This window comes from Mus musculus, chromosome 2 (assembly GCF_000001635.26).
Source record: "Mus musculus strain C57BL/6J chromosome 2, GRCm38.p6 C57BL/6J".
NCBI classification, from domain to species: Eukaryota; Metazoa; Chordata; class Mammalia; order Rodentia; family Muridae; genus Mus; species Mus musculus.
Genome location: NC_000068.7, coordinates 71507296 through 71527679, shown reverse-complemented (window position 1 = coordinate 71527679; position 20384 = coordinate 71507296). Strand labels below are relative to the sequence as shown.

The 20384-nt window shown below is 43.1% G+C and overlaps 1 protein-coding gene across 20 annotated transcripts in view; it reads right to left on the bottom strand.

The window, feature by feature from the left end:
* Window positions 1-2485: 2485 nt before the first annotated feature.
* The window catches only part of Metap1d (methionyl aminopeptidase type 1D (mitochondrial)), a 71914-nt gene continuing 54015 nt past the window's right edge, over window positions 2486-20384 (bottom strand). For 3 of the 20 annotated variants that reach the window (XM_017319186.1, XM_030251949.1, XM_011239738.3), the window contains 9 exons: window positions 17790-17939; window positions 16120-16268; window positions 15512-15554; window positions 11880-12043; window positions 5050-5169; window positions 4063-4244; window positions 3831-3878; window positions 2885-2963; window positions 2486-2797 (listed from right to left, as the gene is read on the bottom strand). In XM_017319186.1, coding sequence (XP_017174675.1) covers window positions 2719-2797; window positions 2885-2963; window positions 3831-3878; window positions 4063-4244; window positions 5050-5169; window positions 11880-12043; window positions 15512-15554; window positions 16120-16268; window positions 17790-17939 — 1014 coding nt within the window. In that variant the 3' untranslated portion in view covers window positions 2486-2718. Of the gene's footprint in view, window positions 2798-2884; window positions 2964-3830; window positions 3879-4062; window positions 4245-5049; window positions 5232-7947; window positions 9603-10527; window positions 10632-11017; window positions 11783-11879; window positions 12044-12281; window positions 13057-15511; window positions 15555-16119; window positions 17940-20384 lie in introns of those variants that run through there. The other 17 variants (XM_030251950.1, XM_030251951.1, XM_030251952.1 and 14 more) reach the window with 13 other exon arrangements.

Sequence of the window (20384 nt, the reverse complement as noted above, 5' to 3'; positions counted from 1 at the left end):
CTGGTCTTCCTGTCGTACTCGCGATTTTAATAGCTCCTTCTTAGTGCCTGTTTTGGGGTGTGGAGTGCCGTCCTGTGCGCCCAACGCAGCCGCTTGGATGCCATCTGAACCGAAGGTCTCTTCGCCTTGCGGGCCTTGCCCATGTAAGTGATCGCTGCGGTTGTGCGCCGGGGTTGGGATGGGGAAAACTGGACTGGTGTCTCTTGGAATTTAGTGCAAGGTATGGGGACGTCGGATGGCCGGATTGCCTAGGACCAGTTTATCCCAGAGACTGGTTGGGTTGGGGAACCAGAGAGCGACCATGGGTCTACTAGGTGCTCTGTCCTTCCACTTAGCAGAGCAGGAGGCCAGGCTGGCTACTGGGAACGGGTGGGCACGATAGGGTTTCAGAGTCTGGCCACATTTAGAACTGAGCTGTGTGTAGGTGAGGGAGCACACTTGAGAATTATTTCCTAACTCAAGGAAGCAAGTCTTGGGAGAAACTGAGCCGGGTCCCTGAAAGAGTGTACAGGCCTCAGCAAACTTCAGGAAGTGAGATCTTATCTCTACTTTGTGAGTCCCGGTGTGCAGTCCTCCAACTGACCCAACTCTAAAGTGACACACCTGCTCCAAAATGCTCAGACCTTTGCCAGCCCAAGTATGAAAGGAACTTAGACTCTCCCATTGGTCCTGAAGGTTCCAGATCGGGAGCAGAACTCACGGGAGTCACCTCAGGAGCCAACAGCTCAGGTAGCCAGCTTACACTTCCTGTCTGGAATCCCTGCGGTTCAGGGTTAGGCGTCAGGTCAATTTAGTTGGTCAGCTGATGAGGAAGTGGAAGAGAGGAGGCTCTTAAAAAACAAAAACAAAACAAAACAAAAAAACGAACCCTACTTCTCAGTCTTAACTTCAAAGAACATTACACAAAATTCCTTTAAGTTTGTTTCCTACAGAGCTGCTGCGTTTAGCAGCACAGGCTAGATTACTAAATCAGATTATATACCTTCCCCATAAATACCTTCACCTGCAATAATTGTCCCAGTGGTTGGTGAAATCCTGTGGTCCTAATAAAACTATCCTTAGGGGGACCTAAGAGTAAACTGATCTGCAGATAAAGACACTACATGCTAATCTGATTGCTCTAGAAAAGAAGTGAAGTCATTCTCTGGCAAGTATCTTTAAGGCAGCTGGCCCTGATCCTCTCTAGGGAATATGGATGCTCCGTGGTCACAGCTTCAGTCTCTGAGTCTCTGCCTGGCGAATTCCAGAACACCTCAAAAGTTTGCCAGTTGATCTTTAAAATTCCCCATTCCTTCTTACCCTCAAACAAAGTCGGTTTAGAATTGCCGCCACACAACTCTCTACATCTCTAGATGTAGACAAACTGATCTGGGGAGTTGGGGACCATGGATGAATTCCCAAGTTTAGAGGAGAGCTGAAATGTACCACTGTGGGCAGTACTTGTCCCCAGCTTCCCACCTCCTCCTCCATGGCTCTGGGTGTCCTGCTAACTCCCTGGGGGTGCCTCTATGCTATCAATCCTGGCAAATGTAAAATCTCCTTGGCTCCCCAGACGATCCAAGCCCTATTAAGGACTCGGGCCACCTGGCCATTTGCATGAACACAAGCCAGAGTTCACAGAGGTTCTGATGTTCTTGCCCCCCGCTGGCCATGCCCAGAGGGGACTGTCTTCCTGTGAGGACTGTCTTCCTGTGAGGCCCAGCCTAGCCCACCCTGAAGGTAGGTTCAACAGATCTCTGACAACAAGGGAAAGCAGAGTGCTTTGGGCAGGAATGTATTTCTGCTCCTGAAGCAGGTGGGCCCTGCAGGCAAGTTGATCCATAGTTAAAACGGAGTTCCAGATGAGCCCAACTAGGACCTTATCTCAAATGTGCCTGGTGTCTTTTCTCTCAGAGATCCTGTGAAGTCTCAGGAATACCTGATTTGTATAGCCCAGGGAAGCCTGTCCCAGGACTGCAGTCAGGAGAGGACAATTTAAGGACTAGCTGGGCTCTAAACTCAAAATCTAAAGAATGGGGTTGCAGCTTAAATTTTTAGTACAACAAATGGTCTAGTGGGGGGAGCGTCTCAGGCTGGCAGGGGGATCAAGCATGGCTGGCTGCTGGTGAAGAGCCTCAGGGATCTGTAAGGGGTTTGGACTGCTCACATCTTCAGAAAGCCTAAACCTATGGTCCACAGTCAAGACAACGTTTGCAGGCAATGCTCCCTGGCTCATCCTCTCTGGGGCAAACCTCAATGAAGAGGAAATTGGGGTGGAAGCAGGTGCTTGCCTCTGGAAGTGCCCACAGCTCAGCCATGTTAAGATCAACAAGGGTGGGGTGGGGGCGGGTGAACCAGAGTAAAAGAGAGTTTAAAGAAAGAGTTCTGGGTTTTGTTTTGTTTTTGTTTCCCTTTCTGCATGCATGTTAAAGTTTGGAGACTCTAAAACTAATCACCTGCCCCTCCCCCTCTGTAGCTGCCACACGTACAGACTGGACACAATAGGTTTGAGAGTTTTTTTTTTTTTTTTTTTTAAACTTGGGCGGAATATGGACAGGAAAAGGGCGAACCACCTGCCCAGGAAGGGAGGTTTGTTTTTCTAGCCACAAGGGCTGTCCTGTTGGACCTGAGTCCCCAGAGCCCGTCCTCTCTGCGTTTTCTCCTAGACACTGCAGACTTGTGTGTGGCCTGGGGATGCTTTCTCAGTCCTCTGGGTCTTGGTGGCCTTCTGGCCGATTCTCAGGCTTCTTGTGGCAGTTTGGTCAGTATCTCCACTCCCCTTGGCGTGATGAGGACTGTGTGCTCGAACTGCGCAGACCTGAAACACACGGGGCTGCTGTCGGGACACTGCAGTGTGCCTCGGCCTTCCCTTTCCCCAACAGTTCAAAAATCACAGGGCAAACACCTTTGGTTGTCTAGGGAGACCACGGTCCATGCGTCCTCAAGGACTTTAAATTCTGGGGAACCTTCAGTGATGATTGGCTCTGTAGGAGAGAAACTATTTAGTATAGTAGATATTGTTTCAGTAAGTAACATGAGAGAGAGAGAGGTTATAAGGAGGCCCCTCCCTCCCTGAGTGTTTTACCCACAGTTGGTGTTGTCATCTTATAAGGGCTAATAATTGATGCTGCTTACACAGTACACTATAAACTAAACAGTAGGGAGAGGAAACGCAACATCATTTAAAAGAATGTATGAAGTTGCCTGGTTCATAATTCTTTTTTTTTTTTTTTGAGAAAGAAGGGCATTTTAATCAAGCCTTAATTAGGACCCTGTGGATAATAACCACCCAAACACCAGTCCCTCTTATAAATTCCAGTCAGTTTTTAAAAAATATTTGAATTTTTAAAACATGCTCAAAATGTTCATTAATCAGCAAATAACAATTTTCTTATTTTACTCTAATTGCTTCTCCATTAAGTCCTACAGTCAGAACTAGGAGGCCTTGCTGGCCCTAGGTGATTGGAATTTGTTGGTGACACCAATCATGCCATCAGCCAGGAATGGGCCACCATGGAGCGCATGCCACTTGCTGACAGAGAGCAAGGGACTTAATCGCCTCTAGTTACTGGGTGTTAATGAAAAAACAAAACAAACAGAAAACCAAACAGCACATTATGCCGGTAACAGAATTAGAGGTTGGATGGCTGCGGTCTCCTAAATGTGTCGGTAAGTATCTGATTTAGGAAGACGGGGCTAGAGGATATTATTTAATCACATTTACTATGCATCCAAATTATTTCATTATGCTGATTAGCTTCATTAGTCCTTTGCAGGACCGCAAGCCTCAGCAAAGGCCAGTTTCATCCAGGGGCCCCAGCTCTCCACAGAGGAGCCCAGCATCTAGTTACCTATGGTGAAAGCCATGCCCTCCTCCATGGGCAGATCATTGTCATTTGCTGCAAAGCAAACATAGGAAGGTATGAGAAAAGGAACCAAGGAGAGAAAGAAGCACAGGGAGGGGAGTTTGGGCTGCTTTATAAACACTTGGCCACTTTGCTTTTGGAAAAGGCGGGGTTATGGATATCTGGATAAGCCCACAGGGTTAAACTCGGGCCTTGCAGGAGGTGGGGGTTGTCTCACCCTTTGTGGTATCTGTGTTCTCAGACCCCACCCACTCTTGAGCAGTTTGCCAAGGCCAGGCAGGGGGACAGTTAGAGTCTTCAGATACGGGCAGTTCCTTCTCTTCACATCTGCTGTTCCCCGTGCCACCTGATGCTACCTCTCCTGGTCTCCCTAGGTCCAAATGAAGTCTTGGGAGAAAGCTGCCAAAGGAATGCAGGATGGAGCCAGAGGCAGGGCTCCATTCTTCAACAGCTGCCAGCACTGGCATTGGTGAGGCTCAGGGAGCTACCTCAGGTGGGGGCTCTTTGGCTCAGAGGGGCACTGTTCTGCTGGGTCCCCATGAATCCTCCAGGGACTTGTCCTATCTTGAGTACACAGGGACTTTCTCTTAGGCCTTGTTCAAATGTGCACTCCCCCCACTCCCACCCTGGGACTCCTCCTTGCAGTTGCTTCCTACCTTAACCCAAATCCTCCCACCCCTCCTGATGGCTGCTGCCTTTTCTCTGTATTGTACACACCCAGACAGTGAAAAACTGGACTCTGGGGAAGGAGCACAAGGGTGGGCATAAACCAGAAGACACTAAGAAGTACATGCTGCTAAATACATCAGCTGTCAACGCTGTGGAGGATGTAGTGAAGTTTAACCACAACAGTCAGCGGTTAGTAAAGGGGGTAGAGAAAGAAAAACAGAAAACAGTCATGTGTGCACGCTGCTGGGACGGCAGAGCAGTGGAGTTTTGTCTGCAGTCACTTTTTCTAGACAAACATCCCTCGGGCCTTCCAGCCATGTATCCTTCAGGAGAAGACCAAACCAAAATAAACCTCATTTGGGAAATGTGCTGAGCTGTAATTCAACAGCACAATACCATCCTGGTTAAAATTAAGTAGATAACCTCACACTCCCATACGGGTGGGGATAGGGGTGGTGACAATGTGGATTCAAGAGAACAGAACTTGGAGGAAAATTGATGTCATTCAATAAGTCGCTTCCAAATGAATTCTTACCATGATGCCAAATTTCTGGGTGTCCATGAAAGTATGATCCTATCCCATGTCCCACAAAATGTGGACAGACTTGCAAACCATTCTGATGAGTTATGCGGCTTTAAAGTGACCAAACGACATCTAATTTAATCAAATGTTTTAGTGCACATTAAGATTAAAAATAAAATCACTTAAAATAGTCTCTGAAAAAGAAAAAAAAAGTCAGTCCTATTTCAAGTCTGATAATAGCATGAATGTTGCCTTCATTCGGGAATAATTTCAGAGTCGGCTATGCTTGTTAGCAGTCCTTTTAGATACACAAAGTACATTTAACAAAGTTTATTTTTAGGCAAGAAATGAATATACATACATACAAATGTATGCTGACATGCACAAGGAAAGTGAGCGCACACAGGGCTGTAACACTTACCTGGTTTGGATGGCTTTGTGGATAAAGCACGGTACAGTTACTATTGATTAAGGCATTAGACAGAGAAAATTATAATCTCCAAGTATGACTTTGTACTTTTATGATTTCCTAAACTCTCATCTAACTAAAGTGTTAAATGTTTTCTAAACAAACACAAAAGATGGTCTGTTTTTTCCTTTTTTTTTTTCAAAATTGGTGATTATTTTAGGGTTCCACTTAAGATACTTATCATTAGCAAAGTTCACTAGCAAATATTTTTATCACAATAATATTTAAATGCATTAATATTGGACCTAATACCAAATGCAGACATTTTGGGTTCCATCTACCTATCCCTTACAAATGTAGCCTGGCACACGGACTCCAACCCTGAAATCTTTACCTGCAAGAACGGGAAGCTTTGGTGCTATTGAGACCAAGTGGATATGGTTATTGTGCAGTGCCAGATTGATAACAAGACACACAACGCTAACGATTTATATTTTCATGTGGGCAGAGGGCGTGGCGCCTGTAGCCCCGCCCACAGCAGTGAGCAGGTGGTTCTGGAACCGTCCCTGCGATTCCTACCGGATCCAAACGTGTGCGTTCTCAAACTCATCTCTAACAGACTCTAGTTCAGTTTCACACAGACCCTTCTGGCTAACGTCTTCAGGAAACATCGCATCTGCGTACACTTTTGAAAACTTTTTTTTTTTCCCAGCTGCCTCTGAATTCACCAACCTCAAGCGCTTGTGCCACCATGTCTAGGTTAATTTTTAAGAACATTTGAAAGCACTCCCAGATTCTTCTCCACTTAGACGAGGATGTCCTTGGGACCAGCAGAGAGGCAGCACTGCATGGAAATTGAGTTTTGGTACAGCCAGTGGGGCAGATACCCTGAGCAATGCCATGGAGAGGAGAAGCCAGCCTTCTTCTCTGGAGCTGTGCTTTGGGGTCCAGGCTGCTTTGCAGACCCCAGGCTTTGGCCAGGAGGTGTTTTTGGAAAACATCTTCCTCACCATCTCTCCTAGTTCCACACACCATATAAACCAGAGGATGGAGAGGAGATAAAGGAAGAACCACAAGACCTCACGACAGCCTGAATTAGGATTTGTTTTTTCCCACACGAGAATGAGTTCTAACATCCGTGAGTTGTTAGCTCAGTCCCAACAAGCCTCAATAATTTGAAAAGCATTTCAATATAAAGCGTTCTAGTGTTTGTTTATTTATTTGTTTATTTCTTGTTGTTTTGTTTGGGGGGGACAGGGTTGCTCTGTGTAGCCCTAGCTTTCTTGGAACTCACTTTGTACACAAGGTTGGTCTTGAACTCAGGGATCCACCTGTCTAGGATCCCTGGGATTAAAAGCATCCGCCATTATACCCAGCTAGTATTTTCTTAAAAGACATAATAAAATAAAATACTAGTCTTATTTATTTGTTTGTTTATTTTTCTGTCAATGATCCTACTGATTAGAAGTCTTCATGGGTACACCTTAAACATGTGACAAGGGTAATCTTCATTTTGATTTTCAATGAGAAGAAAGGCCACTCTAAAACCCCTTAGGGGTTCTCCCCACCCCCACTTGCTACCTCTTCTTCCTCCTTATAAATGAGGCCATACAACCACTAAGTGCTAAAGATATTTGAGGGCCTTCTCCTGCCACAATTTGCTCTCTGGGTCCTGATGTAACTTCCGGCGACGGGATCCTAGAATCTGTGTCACACATGCAGGCGCTGAAGGATTTCCTAGCTGGGGGAGGGGGAGCTGGACACACTCGCCTCAGTTCTCTGGTTGGACATGTTCAGTTCCCGGAAGCTAAGGATGCACTTCTGTTCCTGTTGTCTCCCTTTTGAATCTGTAGTTTTCAGCACACTCTTAAGTGAGATAAAACCCCATTAACGCTCTCAGTCACTGCTTGAGAACTCGCGCTTTCAACTACTTCGGAACATCCGTGGAGCACAGACTCTTCTCCTGGTTGTGGGACTTAAATCTGATTTTGGAAAGACAATCCAAATGCCAAAGGAATTCAAATTCTACTTCTTCAGTGGGAAAGCAGGTGTGGTCACCAATGGGAAGGTGGGGTGTGCACCCACCTCTTTAACTCAATGTTGGGGGGAGAGGCTGGAACAGAGGAGCAGGCAGATGCTGAGAAGTCAGGCCATGGCTCCCCAACACCAATGCACCATAGAACCACTGCTGTCTCTCAGCACGAGGGGTTTTTCTTGCCCTGAACATTTCACAGAGTCAGAAAATAACACTCCAGGCTTTAGCTCTTCTGTTCTGATTTTCTCTAGCTAAAATCCTTTAAGACAGGGCAATGTCCAGTCATGAGACCCGCACAGTCACGACTAGATGGCTTTCAGAGGGAATGCTGCGGGAGACCTGTGGAAAGGTAGCTTTCAAACTCACTTTGCTGTATCGTGACTGTCCATGGCTCAGTTACAGCTTACAGGTGGAAGAGAGACTTCCTTTAGGGGGCTTCTTGTAACTTTTTTTTTCTTCAGTTTAATTCCGTTAAGACCCCTCTTAATATTGTACTAGTAATTGTACTGTCTAAATAAATAAAACTTTTAAACACATTTCAAGTAATTTATGTGACTAAAACTGCATTCCCCAAGAGGGCAGAGGAGTACTGTGTTAAGTACACACTCTTAAAGAAACAAGCACACACATGGAGCGTCTCATTAGCACTTTCAGATGAGTCCCCAGAGAACTGAGCTCTGAAAGACCTCATCTCTTCAGAGACAAGAATCCCAAAAGGTAGCTGATTTGATAAGTTATGGAATTTACCTTAACCTTCCTAGGTTTTCAGTCCAAACAGTAGTCTCTAAATGGAGGAATGTACAAAGTCAGGGATCCCCTCTGATGACAGGAATGTTTAAGTACAATTAGTCATATTTTTGAAAGCCAACGACTGTTTTCCAATACAGTGGGACATTTTATTTTTTGTTTCAAGCAGGATCACAAATTACTATATTTTTCTTACAATAGTGCTGAACTTTTATTTGAGGTTCTCTGTTTCTGAAAAGCAGACATGATGGATTGAAATAAAAGATAATTTATTGCAATGCTTACTTTCATGTGCAGAGAGACGCAGTGTAATTGTCATTTACAGTAGCTGTCAAGCAAAATCCATCACGATGACATTAAAATGACTTATTTTGCCTGAGCCACTTATTGTTTAAATGTGCATAATCTAATAGAAAGAGATTATTTTTCTAAAAAAATCTTGCTTTGTATTGTTCTAAATTAATATCAAAATATATACTTATGAATTAAACATTGAAAAACCCCATTTATTGATAGTTTCGTCATGACATCTCCAAGCCTAAGTTTAAATTATTTTGGAGTAAACTGTCATAGACTAGTGATGCCTGTGGCTGCACGCTCGTGTTCCTCTCACACATATGGATAATACAGAGATTATCGTGGAGCAAAAGTGGTTAGAGAGTGGGTGTAATAGCACCATGGCCTAGAGATCACTGGGAGTCGCTCATGAAGCCAAAGGGCACAGAGTGAACTGCCTTCATAAAATCTCGCTGACTGACACTTCCTCACAGTCATCCTTCTATTCTTTAGGTTTCTGAGCAGGATTTCAAGTTTTAGAAACCTCAGGGTTTGGGGTAGCATTCAAGATGTGCAAAGTTGCTTGGGTGTTCTCAGAGTCTATCAGCAGAAGGAGGCTATGGCAGACGGCGACGGACTATCTTAAAGAAAGGAGACCCAGTTGAAAGATGTTTGTAAACCTTCGGTCTGTAAAGATTTCAAGTACTTTTTGGCTCAAAGGTGAATCTCATTTGTTTATTTACTCCTTAAAGATTTTTTTTTCCTGAATAAGAAAAGGCGAAACAATAGATGCCCAGAAATACTGCTGTAATTCACCAGAACAAACATCCGTCAGAATCGGGGCCAGCCTTCTCGCCAGCAGCAGACATAAACTATCTAAATAATGAAATGCATTAGGGTAAGAGTAAAAAGTTCATTGTCTGTTATTTTGCACATAGTTCTCCTGGTATAGTTGTTGGGGGTTGATCTGGTTTTCAAAGGAGCCTGTTCATGCAAATTCATACTCTGCCCAAACTGACCTTCGCGTCCAGATAGCTAAAATCCAATGTCACTTTGAATTCCACTCTTCTTCGATGTTGCTTTTTTTTTTTTATGTAGCTGGAATTAATGTAGTGAATATGTAATGAAATGCATTATCTTGCATGGAGATTTATCAGATTTTCCGACTGAATGCTGTGCTTTGCAAGGACTAGCTGGAGTTCACCTGCATGTTGGTGTGGCGTGTGGCTCTTTTTTGTAAAGAGTTAAGTCGTATACAAAAAGGGGGAACAAAGGTCAGCGCCCAGCCACCACTTGAATGTGAGATTTTTCTTTTTATTCCCCTTGATGTATACTAGGCTCTGTGTTATTAGTCTTAATGATGGAAAATTGTAGTGTTGATACAAATCTTTTTTTCAAAGTAGTAGGCGGGAGCTCCATTTGTTAGTAAGTTTTTTTGTGGCTAAAAGCCACGGACAGTACATTTATGTAGCAGTAAAAGGCCTGGATGCTCTTTCCATAGCAGAGCTAATTATTCCTACTGTGACCTTACTGATCTAGCCTGTTCCCAGCACATCTCATCTGCACGCTTGCTCCTCTGTGTAGATGGTGTCAGGGAATATGAAAAACCCTATAATGAAACCATTTTCATGATGGAGAAAGGCTACTGGAGTCGTACTTGCTACAAAGAGGCTCAATTATATGAGTAATTGTGATAATTTTCTACATTCATAGCCTTCAATGGGGAAAAAAGAACGAGAGCCACAAAGGAAAATTACTTTAACAAGAAAGTACAGAGAGTAAAAATGGAAGAAGAGACAAAAAAAGGGGAAAAAATAACCAGAAAAAAAAAAGTTTAAAAAATAGATCTGGAGGGAGGACTAGCAAGGCAGGGAGAACAACAGAAGCTCGAAAGCCCATGTGCAGCTGTGTTGTACAATTAAATTGAATTTTTTTTTTCTGCAGTTGATGAATGTGACTACTGCAAATGTGCCTCTGTAGTTAGCTATCATTTGTTGTTCCGTGACAGGAAAAGGATAATTACCTCTCAGAGAGAATCAAAGGCTGACATGCCCTTTAGACACAGCCATGAATGCAGAACTCCACAGAATGCCTGAATAAGAATCCAGTGTTCTCTGCCCCCTTCGACTGAAGAATAAATTTTGTTAAAATGCAAGAGCGCCACCAGTAAATTTGTTGAACCCTAGGTGTTCAAAAATATGAGGTGCATCTATCGACTCATCCCATTTGCAAAAATAAAACTGCATTTTGAATTCATTTCTATTATATTCGTGGACAGTAAGATAGTGAGATATGCATTAAATTTCTTTTCCCAGTAGGGGTCTGATTCAACATTTCCTATGAAAGAACAGAGAGACACTATCCTTTTTTCCCAGGCTAGTTAGCCTATAATTTAAAACTGTCAAAAACACAATTTTGTTCAAAGTCTTCAATAAAAGCTTCTTAGATATAACCCAAAGAGATTTTACTAAAGTTTGATTCAGACACTGTTACAATATTTTTAAAGCCATAAATGCATTTAACTGATATTTTACTGCCTTTTTTCTTAAAGTATTTGAAGGCGAACTCAGAGAAAAAGGCAGCATCTTTTCAAGGTGACTGAGCTTTCCATGCTTTGGGCAAGCGGGATGAATTCAAAGGCTCGGGCGCAGATTAATGAGAACAGCACTTTAAAAAGGACTGGCCGATCATCTTTAACAAAATGTGTTACTTTTAAATGAAAACACATATTCTGCATGTCTACTTCAAAACATTTAGGGTTAAAAAAAAAAAAAGATCTGAAAGTGGGAAACAGATTACAAAGAAAAGTCTTCGATTCAGAAAATACACTCATACTCTAGGAGCAAGCGCAGAAAAGCTCTGGGAAAGTAAATAATGTTTTACAGAAAAAATGACCCAGAGGAAAGGGGACACAGGGCAGCCTCTCAGGCTGGTTCTTAATCTTAGCTCACACCTCTGATCTCTGCATCACAGGAATGCTGCCTGCCCTTCATTCCTTTATAGCCTGGGATTTCTCTCTCTTTTCTCACTATCCAAGGGCTGGGACCATCAGCTCCTTCTTAGGTACCTTCTTTCACGTTTGAATAAAAGAACATCACAGACCAACATGTCAAGCTAAAACAAAAGCATCCATATGAATGTTGCTCACTCCTCCAGGAAGTTTCCTAGCTGACCCTGGTCAAAATTCACTTTTTTTTTAAAGCCTTTTTTTTTTTTTCAACCCAGGGAACAATATTGCAGCCTGGCAGTTCACATGCTGATATCAGACTGAATGACGGCTGTGAATCATAAAACATGTCATTAGCTTTACACCAAGCCACCAATAACCTTTGCGCCATCCGCCCGACCCTTCTTTCTCGTAGGTACAAGGCTTACCTGATTGTGTTTCCAATTACAGAGAAGGGGGCCCCAGCTCTGCAGGCTGCAATCGCTTCATCTCTACACCTCCTGGCAACCTCCACTAACTTTTTACCACTTTCATCCACATTGCCCACCAGAAAGGTTTCAGAGGTGTCTCCATGGTAGCCATTGTAATAGACCTAAACACAGGCACACATTTTAAGGTATGTCCTTTTCTGGAATCCTAGTCTCCTAAAGTCTATATCCTGTTTATGTTTTCAGTAAATTTATTACCTTCTCAGAGTTAGTTCACATATTAATTAAGAACCACCATTCTGAAATGTAAAAGCTGAAACCATGTGATTCTGCAACATCTAAGAACACGCAGATGACCGGCTCGGTTCCCTCGGCTTTGGGATTAGCAATGCTATTGTAACGTTCTGATCCCACGGTTTATTTCTGAGCAAGCAAAAACCACACTTGGAAAAATTAGTTACTAAATACATTCACCTACAATTACCACAGTAGGTCTAGAAAATTAAGTATTTAGCATAGGAAAACATGTCCTCGGTGTCATGAGGATTTGCCTGCTCTTTTATTTACCAGCTTAGAAATGACACACAATGACAAGAAGGAACAAGACTGACACGTCAGCACTATAACGTGAGCAGGAGAATTTCATGCTAAGAATTGAAGTGGCTCGATGCAGTAAGGAAACACGTTATAAAAATTCTCCGTCTAAGAGTGGAATCCGAATCAAATGTTCCAGAAAGCATGATGGTAACCAGACACACTCCGCGTGGATTTTTAAAGAATTAGAACATATCAAAGCAAGCTGAGGGGTAAAGCCACAGAAAGACAATTTTATCCGTCTTTGATGACGCAGAAGTGCCATGCGCTCTTGAACCAGCTCAGGCTCATCGTGAAAGTCCAATGATTAGCAACAGCAGAGAACACGTAGGAGGCAGAGGAGGCGGGATGACTTGATCCTTGGACATGGCGTAGCATTTACTATTTTGCATAAATTTATCTCATCTAGCTATCTTCACAGTTCTCCTCTTCCTAAGGTGGAACGCAGAGACTATGAGAAGATCTATTTATTTAGGCTCTGTCTGAATTAATGTCACACCCATACACTGTCACACAATGAAGAGCTTGCTCTCCTGGGCAGCAAGAAGACCACACCAAAAGGCTTCACAGAGATCGCTGGCTTCTAAGTCAGGAAACGGAGACATAGACACACAACGCCTTTAGGTTCCAGACACACAGGGTACAGAGGTATACCCCAACCAGTCTGATAGACTGACGGCTTCTTAACCCCCCACAGTCCAGTCACACTTGCTAACAGATTCCCACTTATATTCCCTTATAGAAAAACGTAAGCTTCTGTCATACACAAGAATTTATAATTGTAAGTTTGTTAATGTAAGTGTAGTTATTCAAGAAATTTTGTAGCTGCATGTTTTTAAGTAAAATTCATGATTTAAATCATTGAAGTTGCTCTTTCATATTACCTTAAAATTAAAAATATAAAGACATTATTTAATGTGTGTGTGTGTGTGTGTGTGTGTGTGTGTGTGTGTGCTAGAAGACAACTTGCAGGAGTCAATTCTCCCCTCCAACATGTGGTCTCAGGAATTGAACTCGGGTTGTCAATTTTGGCAGCAAGCACCTTTACTCACTGATCCATTTCATCAGCCCTGCTCATATTACTTTTTCAATAGCTCTTAAGATAACTACTTGAAGGATTCAATACATACATGGAACACTGCAGATTGTGTGTTACTGGGTTCTGCACATGCTTGGCAGGAAGAAGACATGTTTGAATTGCTGGAACAGTCACCTATAACTATAATTTGTCCCCACAAACCATCCGTATACTTCATTTAACAAGTATTAACTGAACAACTACTATGACCACCACATTATCATAAAAAAAAATTAACTTTCAAGAGAAAAGGCAACCCATTTTCTTGGGGGTCCATATTAGACTAGAGAACCATAAAGTGCAATGGGTATTTCCAGACAAAAAGTACAGGAGCTAAAAATACACTTCTTCAGTTAATAAAATATTTTCATAAGAAATATAATTTTTTGATACTGGCCAATATGTCCTTTAGACTCCTTTACATTTCTAGATACTAGAAAGCATCTCAAGTGAGTTTAAGAACTGTTGGAATGATTTCAGCTTCAGACATGAAATTCTCTATTAAAAGCCTTCAGGAAACCCAGAAAGGGCTAAAGCACCCTCCCGGGCCTGTTAGGAACAGCATGGGACACTCCCCATTTCATTTGAGCAGCAATATTTTATTAGTGGGCTATTAGGTTAGGTAATAAATGTGATCCCTAAAGTCAGGTTCATTCCAAGATGAAAATGTATCACAAGAGAGACTTTATTTCAGGTGCACTCCATAAAGCAATTCTTACACAATTCTGAGTTGGAAAGACCCCAACAGGATGTGTGGAGTGACGCTCAAGCATTCTGAGACACAGTGATATGGGAACTGATGTGGGTAAGGATCATTTGGCTACTCCTGTGCACAGATTGAAAAAAAAAAAGGAAGTCTGAATTAAACAACCAGGAATCTGACAGCATCTATGGAGGTCAGTTTCCAGCCTGTGTGTTCCCACTGCCCTCCAACATTCGGTCTGGATATAAAATAACTATTATTAAAAATATTTCCTCACTAATAGAGAATGTATTTATTTTAACTGATGCCCATCTCCCAGAGTCCCAGTCATATGTTGACATTTTATTTATCTAAAAGTTACTAATTAATCATAGATGCACAGATTTTATTTATCCTTTGGGCAGTTCAAGAGGCACCATTACAGACAATCCGAAACCTGGTGAGTACGGACAGTCCAAGTCTGGGGATGGTGAGAGGCTCAGAAATAAAAAAAAAAAAAAAAAAAAAAAACTGTTTGCAGCTTGTAAAATCTACGGTCCTTAAGTTGCATCGCGTAGGCTTGTTGTTATTTAAAAAGAAAGGCCATCAACCATCTGGGGAAAACTTAAATGCAGACAGAAGAAAACCATTCTGCCTGTGTGCTTTTGAGCTCAGGCCTCTCTACACCAGAGATGGAACACAACGCTACCTTCGGGGATTTTAATAAATCCAGGGAACACGGCTAGCAAAAGAGGCGCTGTCCAAATAGACTGACACGCAGGCCAATGTAGCCCCTAATGACAGAGTAAGATAATGACAGGCCCCACTCAAAATCAGCAGGAAGAGGAAGATCAATCTTGGCAGAGTGAGGGAAAATGCTGGCTTTCTCCGCGTTAGCTCATCTCATACATATCTAGCTTCAGCAGCTGCCTAGTGCCGTGGCGCTCTGCATTAACTACACAGTGGATCAATAACAATTACACCTTCTCAAAACCGTGACACATAGCAGGATTGGGCTGACATTTCACTTAGGCCAACATTGATCTCAGTGCATCTGATTCCAGCCCGAAATTCAAGTCAGGCCTGGGTTTCCTTGGAATAAACACAGAGTTAAAGACAAAAAAGGAAACCAGCTGCTTGTATCCGGGCCTGGGGGTAAACAGCACTCCCCCGAGTGAGTGAGCGAGCGGAGCTCACATCTTCAAGACACTCTCCTCCCTGTTGCTACTAGCAATTCTGAAGTTGATCAAAGACGATTTTTTTATATGATTTACTCACCGTGACATCAATGTTGATAATATCTCCATCCTGAAGAGGTCGGCTGAAACATAAACAGAGAGAAAATGGTGATAGACAAATCTCAATAAAGAGAACCGTGAACATAAACACCCAAGGACCACTACTGCAAAGCCAATGAGCTGCAAGGATAATCCGTAGCGAGGCAGGGATGGATGGACTAACCGGATCTGACCCTGGCCTTACGTTAATCACGCCATATTTTATAGGAAATACATGAAACAAATATTGCTGCCTTAAGATTTGATGATTCCTTAAAAAGATATACTTTCTAATTACCTTAAGTTTGTAAACAGCCAAAACAATAGCTGTCACTAAAAATTTACCTCCATTACCATATGGTGAGAATTGAACAAGGTAAAAGAAATAGGCGATGTGCAAATATCTTCGTGGCTAACACACTGCTTTAAGAAACATCAAATGGTAGTGGTACAGCCAGGAAGAAGTAAAATACCTCAAAATCTGTGTTTCATCATAATCAGTTTCAGAAGTGTGCGTGCAGGTAGGTTTCAATTGAACCACGGTGCTTTTCAGGACGTGCTATGGATCTTAGTTTCCAAAGGGGCAATACATCATTGAAAAATGAATACCTGTCAGGAATGCCATGACAGAGCACGTTGTTTACAGAGGTGCAAACAGATTTTGGAAAGCGTCCATAGCCCAGAGGTGAGGGATATGCGTCATGCCTGATGATTTCCCAATGAACAAGCGCATCTATCTCTTCAGTTGTCATGTCAACCTGAAACAGGAAATAAAGTGTGCAGCAACAGCTGAAGACATTTCCTTTGCCTACTGACTATGCCCACAACAACGGCGCTGCCAAGGTGAGACCATATAACCATGATGGATTCAGAGGATAACACTAATTACTTGTGATCTCACCACCGTCCTCAACCAAGCTCTTTTGATGTTGATTTGAGTAAAGGGTGGTGCTATATACCATTAAGGAATAGGGCAAGTCCTATTGACCCTTCGGGTATATGGCGGTGTTATATGCATATCATTAGGGAATAGAGAGAGTCGTTAATGGTGAGTCCCTGTTAACCTGATCTCAACAATCCATCTCTCATCAATTCCTTCCTGTCCCTCAAGGGTCAGAGCTCTGGCTAACAGGAGCATACAAGTAAGTGTCCCAGCAGAATGCTGGCCCCGAGGAGCCAGAAAGGAAGGCTTACTCACACCTTTGTATCTTGTTGAAATATTGCATGGGCGAGCTTTGCAGCAACAGCAGAGAGGTGATGGACCATCATTTTAAAAACTTAGTCTCCGACATCTTTTATAGAGATTTTATTTTCAATTAGTTTGACTTCTTTCATGCCTAGATAAATGTTTTTTAACATTTTTTTCCCTGTACTAGAAAAGACCCAATTATTTTCCAACAAAGATAACTGAGATTGAGGGGTCTTGTTTTGTTTTTGCTTTGCATTGTTGGAGACTGATCCTGGGGCCTCCCCTATGCTAGGTAATGTTCTGCTGTTCAACTATATACCCTGAGTTTGGAAACTGAGTTTCATAAGCACATGAAGAATATTTCCATAAAACCGCACCACAATAACAGGTTGTCGTCTGGATAACAGGTTGGTTACACAGACGACATAGTAAGCAAACTCACCCTTGAGCCCCCCACTTTGAAACTACATTTATATTTTCTTTATGAACTGTAAATGGCAGGATGTTTTGGGTTATTCGGAAAGAAGTGACAGACATATATATATATGTATATGTATATGTATATGTATATGTATATGTATATGTATATGTATATGTATATGTATATGTATATGTATATATATCATAGATAGATAGATAGATAGAGCGATAGATAGATTGATTGATTGATTGATTGATTGATCTTGCCATATTATTGAGGATTTGTGGACTAGGCCTAGCCTTTCTTTGAAGGACACAAGAAAAGAAGAGGCAGGCTACAGGGTAGGACCACGTCAGCACATGGAGGTAGTGATGTAGGAAACAGAAGCAGAAAACTGGCAGAGGCAAGGTGTCAAAGCCAAAGTCCTCTGCCATAGATCCCCTCGGATAGGCTGAGTCAGCCAACTGTCTCTAGAATCCTGCCAGTTATGATCAAATTTAGAAGTTTACATTATTTCTTGAGTAAGCACATAGTAAAATCCCCTTTTCCCATCTTAAGGCTTTACTTTTTAAAAAATTAAATTATTAACAGATGAGTGTAAGAGGGGAGCTAAGGAAACGGAAGAGAAAGCCCATATGTAAGTCATGCTGAGGCTTGGTAAGATACCACCTTTAAACTCTTCCCAGCCAGGAGGAGGACGTGTCTCGCCAGCCGACAAGCCTCACGAAGCCCTTGAATCTGATCTTCATCCTTCACTTCTATGCTGTCTCCCCAGTCCGGCACAATGCCTGTCGTCACGTAGTCTGGCTTCTTTATGCGCTTGAGGAAAGGGGATTAAAAACGGAGATCAGAACCCAGCACGCGACAATGGCATCATTTTTTTCAGACACAGCCTCCCACTTCATGGAGTCCTGCCCTTCCTGCCGAAGCACCGACCTCCAAAGCCAGCACAACAGCCCCTCCAGGCTACCCCCGGTTCCTTCTCTTGCCCTTTTGAACTTAACATGGCCTGGTAGCGCTGCTCTGGATGGTCTGTTAACCTCACCAGGCTTTGAGTCAGTCGGGTTCGGCTGAGGCAGATTTCTGGTCAAAACAAATAGCAGTTTTCTGTTCTTCACTCTGCACGAGCCCGTTAGGAGCATGGCCCGCGGATGAAAAGGCGCCAAGTTCTACACAATGTCGACTTAAGAAGCACTCTCATCTCCTTCATACCATAATAAAATGTATGCAAGGGAAAGCTCTCAACACCCTCTGCCAATAAGTAACATGACAACTGAGCGTCAGAGGTCAAAACAAAACAGTTTGTCTTTTTTGATGTCTTCTCCTAGGGCAATAAAATCACCTAGAATGTTTCCATCTTTCTAAATTTTATTTATTTATTTTATGTATATGAGTACACTGTAGCTGTACAGATGGTTGTGAGCCATCATGTGGTTCCTGGGAATTGAACTCGGGACCTCTGGAAGAGCAGTCTGTGCTCTTACCCGCTGAGCCAACTTTAATCAAGAAGCAACAAAGAGTCTTCTCCTAACCCAACATCACACATCCAACCCGATCTCTCCTGTGGCTGGTTCTTCTGCACTGAAACCCGCTGGTGGCTTTTGGAAGGTGACACTCTTATACACAGCTCCTGTCTACACTAAGGTCTGCAGCCCTTCCTGAGCCGTTCGTAGCAATACTGCTGACCATAGCACAGTAAGGCCACAGTTGGGCCAGGAGCCATACTTGGTCCTGCAGGGCTGAGGTTGGGGCTCTTGTGTTTATGAAGTGTGCCAGACCAGACCTTACGATCTCCTCTTACTCCACCTATCAGAAGGGATTTTCTCCACCCACTTATTTGGCTTTTTTGTTTGCTTTGTTTGCTTTGTTTGCTTTGTTTGTTTGTTTGTTTGTTTGTTGAGACAGGGTTTCTCTCTGTAGCCCTGGTAGTCCTAGAACTTGCTCTGTAGACCAGGTTGGCTTCAAACTCAGAGATTTGCCCGCCTCTGCCTCACAAGTACTGGGACCCATGCCCAGCTCGTTTGTTTTTGAGACTAGGTCTCTCACTGAACCTGGAGTTCACACCTAGCCAACAGCTCCATGGATCCTCCTGTACCCCCTCCCCATTCTCAGCACTAGAATTAGAAGCATACACCACTAGGGTCTATGTGGGCACTGGGGATCTGAGCTCCGGCTCTTAACGCTGGTGTAGCAAACACTTACTGAATAAGCCATTTCTACATCCGTGGAGGGGCTTTTCTTATTCTGGGGCTAGAATGGCCTGGCTTGCCCCAGCTGAGCCCTGCAGGGGCTACAGTCACCTGTGGTCACCCAGCAGCTCCCATGGGTCACAAGCCTCCTCCCAGCAAGCCTATGTTCTCACTGCTGCTCTGGGCTCAGCTTTGGTTACAACCATGGGCTGCGGAGGTGCTCGGTTGTCTCTGAAACTGACTAAAATGCAAAACACAACACACTTCCTTTACCTACGTGTGTGTGTGTGTGTAGGTACGGAATCAAATATGTATTCATATGTGTAGAGGTGTAGAGACCACCAGACAATATCTGATGTCTTCCTTAATTATTCTCCACCTTATTTTTTGAGACAGGGTCTCTCACTGAATCTGGAGCTTACTGATTTGACCAGACTGTCTGGCCAAGGGCCCTTAGGGATCTATCTGTCCCTGACTCCCCTGCCCAGCTCTGGGATTACAAGCACGTTACAGTCCTGGGCTTTGTGGTTGCTGTTGTTTTACATGCACCCTGGGGGTGAATGCAGGACCTCATGTTTACAGAGCAAGTGCTTTACTGTCCAAGACGAATCCCCAGGCCAAGCCCTACAGATTTCTTTTTGGTTTTACAAAAAAAAAGTGTCAATATGTTGAAAGTGTCATTATGACTAATACCAAATGCTGGCTCTTTCTATGATGGTCAGACCTAAGCCAAGCTAGGACTTTGGGCTTCTTTTGTCTCTCAACCCTTTACAAAAATGAACTGCTCCACTTTGGGAAGAACACTCAGAGTGACTCATTATAAAAGTGGAAAAGGAAGAAAGCAGGTGATTTTCATGGCAAGTCTATATTTCTTTTATGATTTTTCTCCCTCATAAACGATCCCTTCCCCCTCCTTTGCCTTGCATTTTCAAAGACAGAGAGATTGTACTCCCACAATACTGAAACCTTTGAAGGGGATCAAGAATGTTCTAGCTTTTGTTTAATATATTCTAAAAAAATTATTCAAAGAACATAGTAACATAGAAATGTAAGGACTTAAAAACATTCAGTGTTA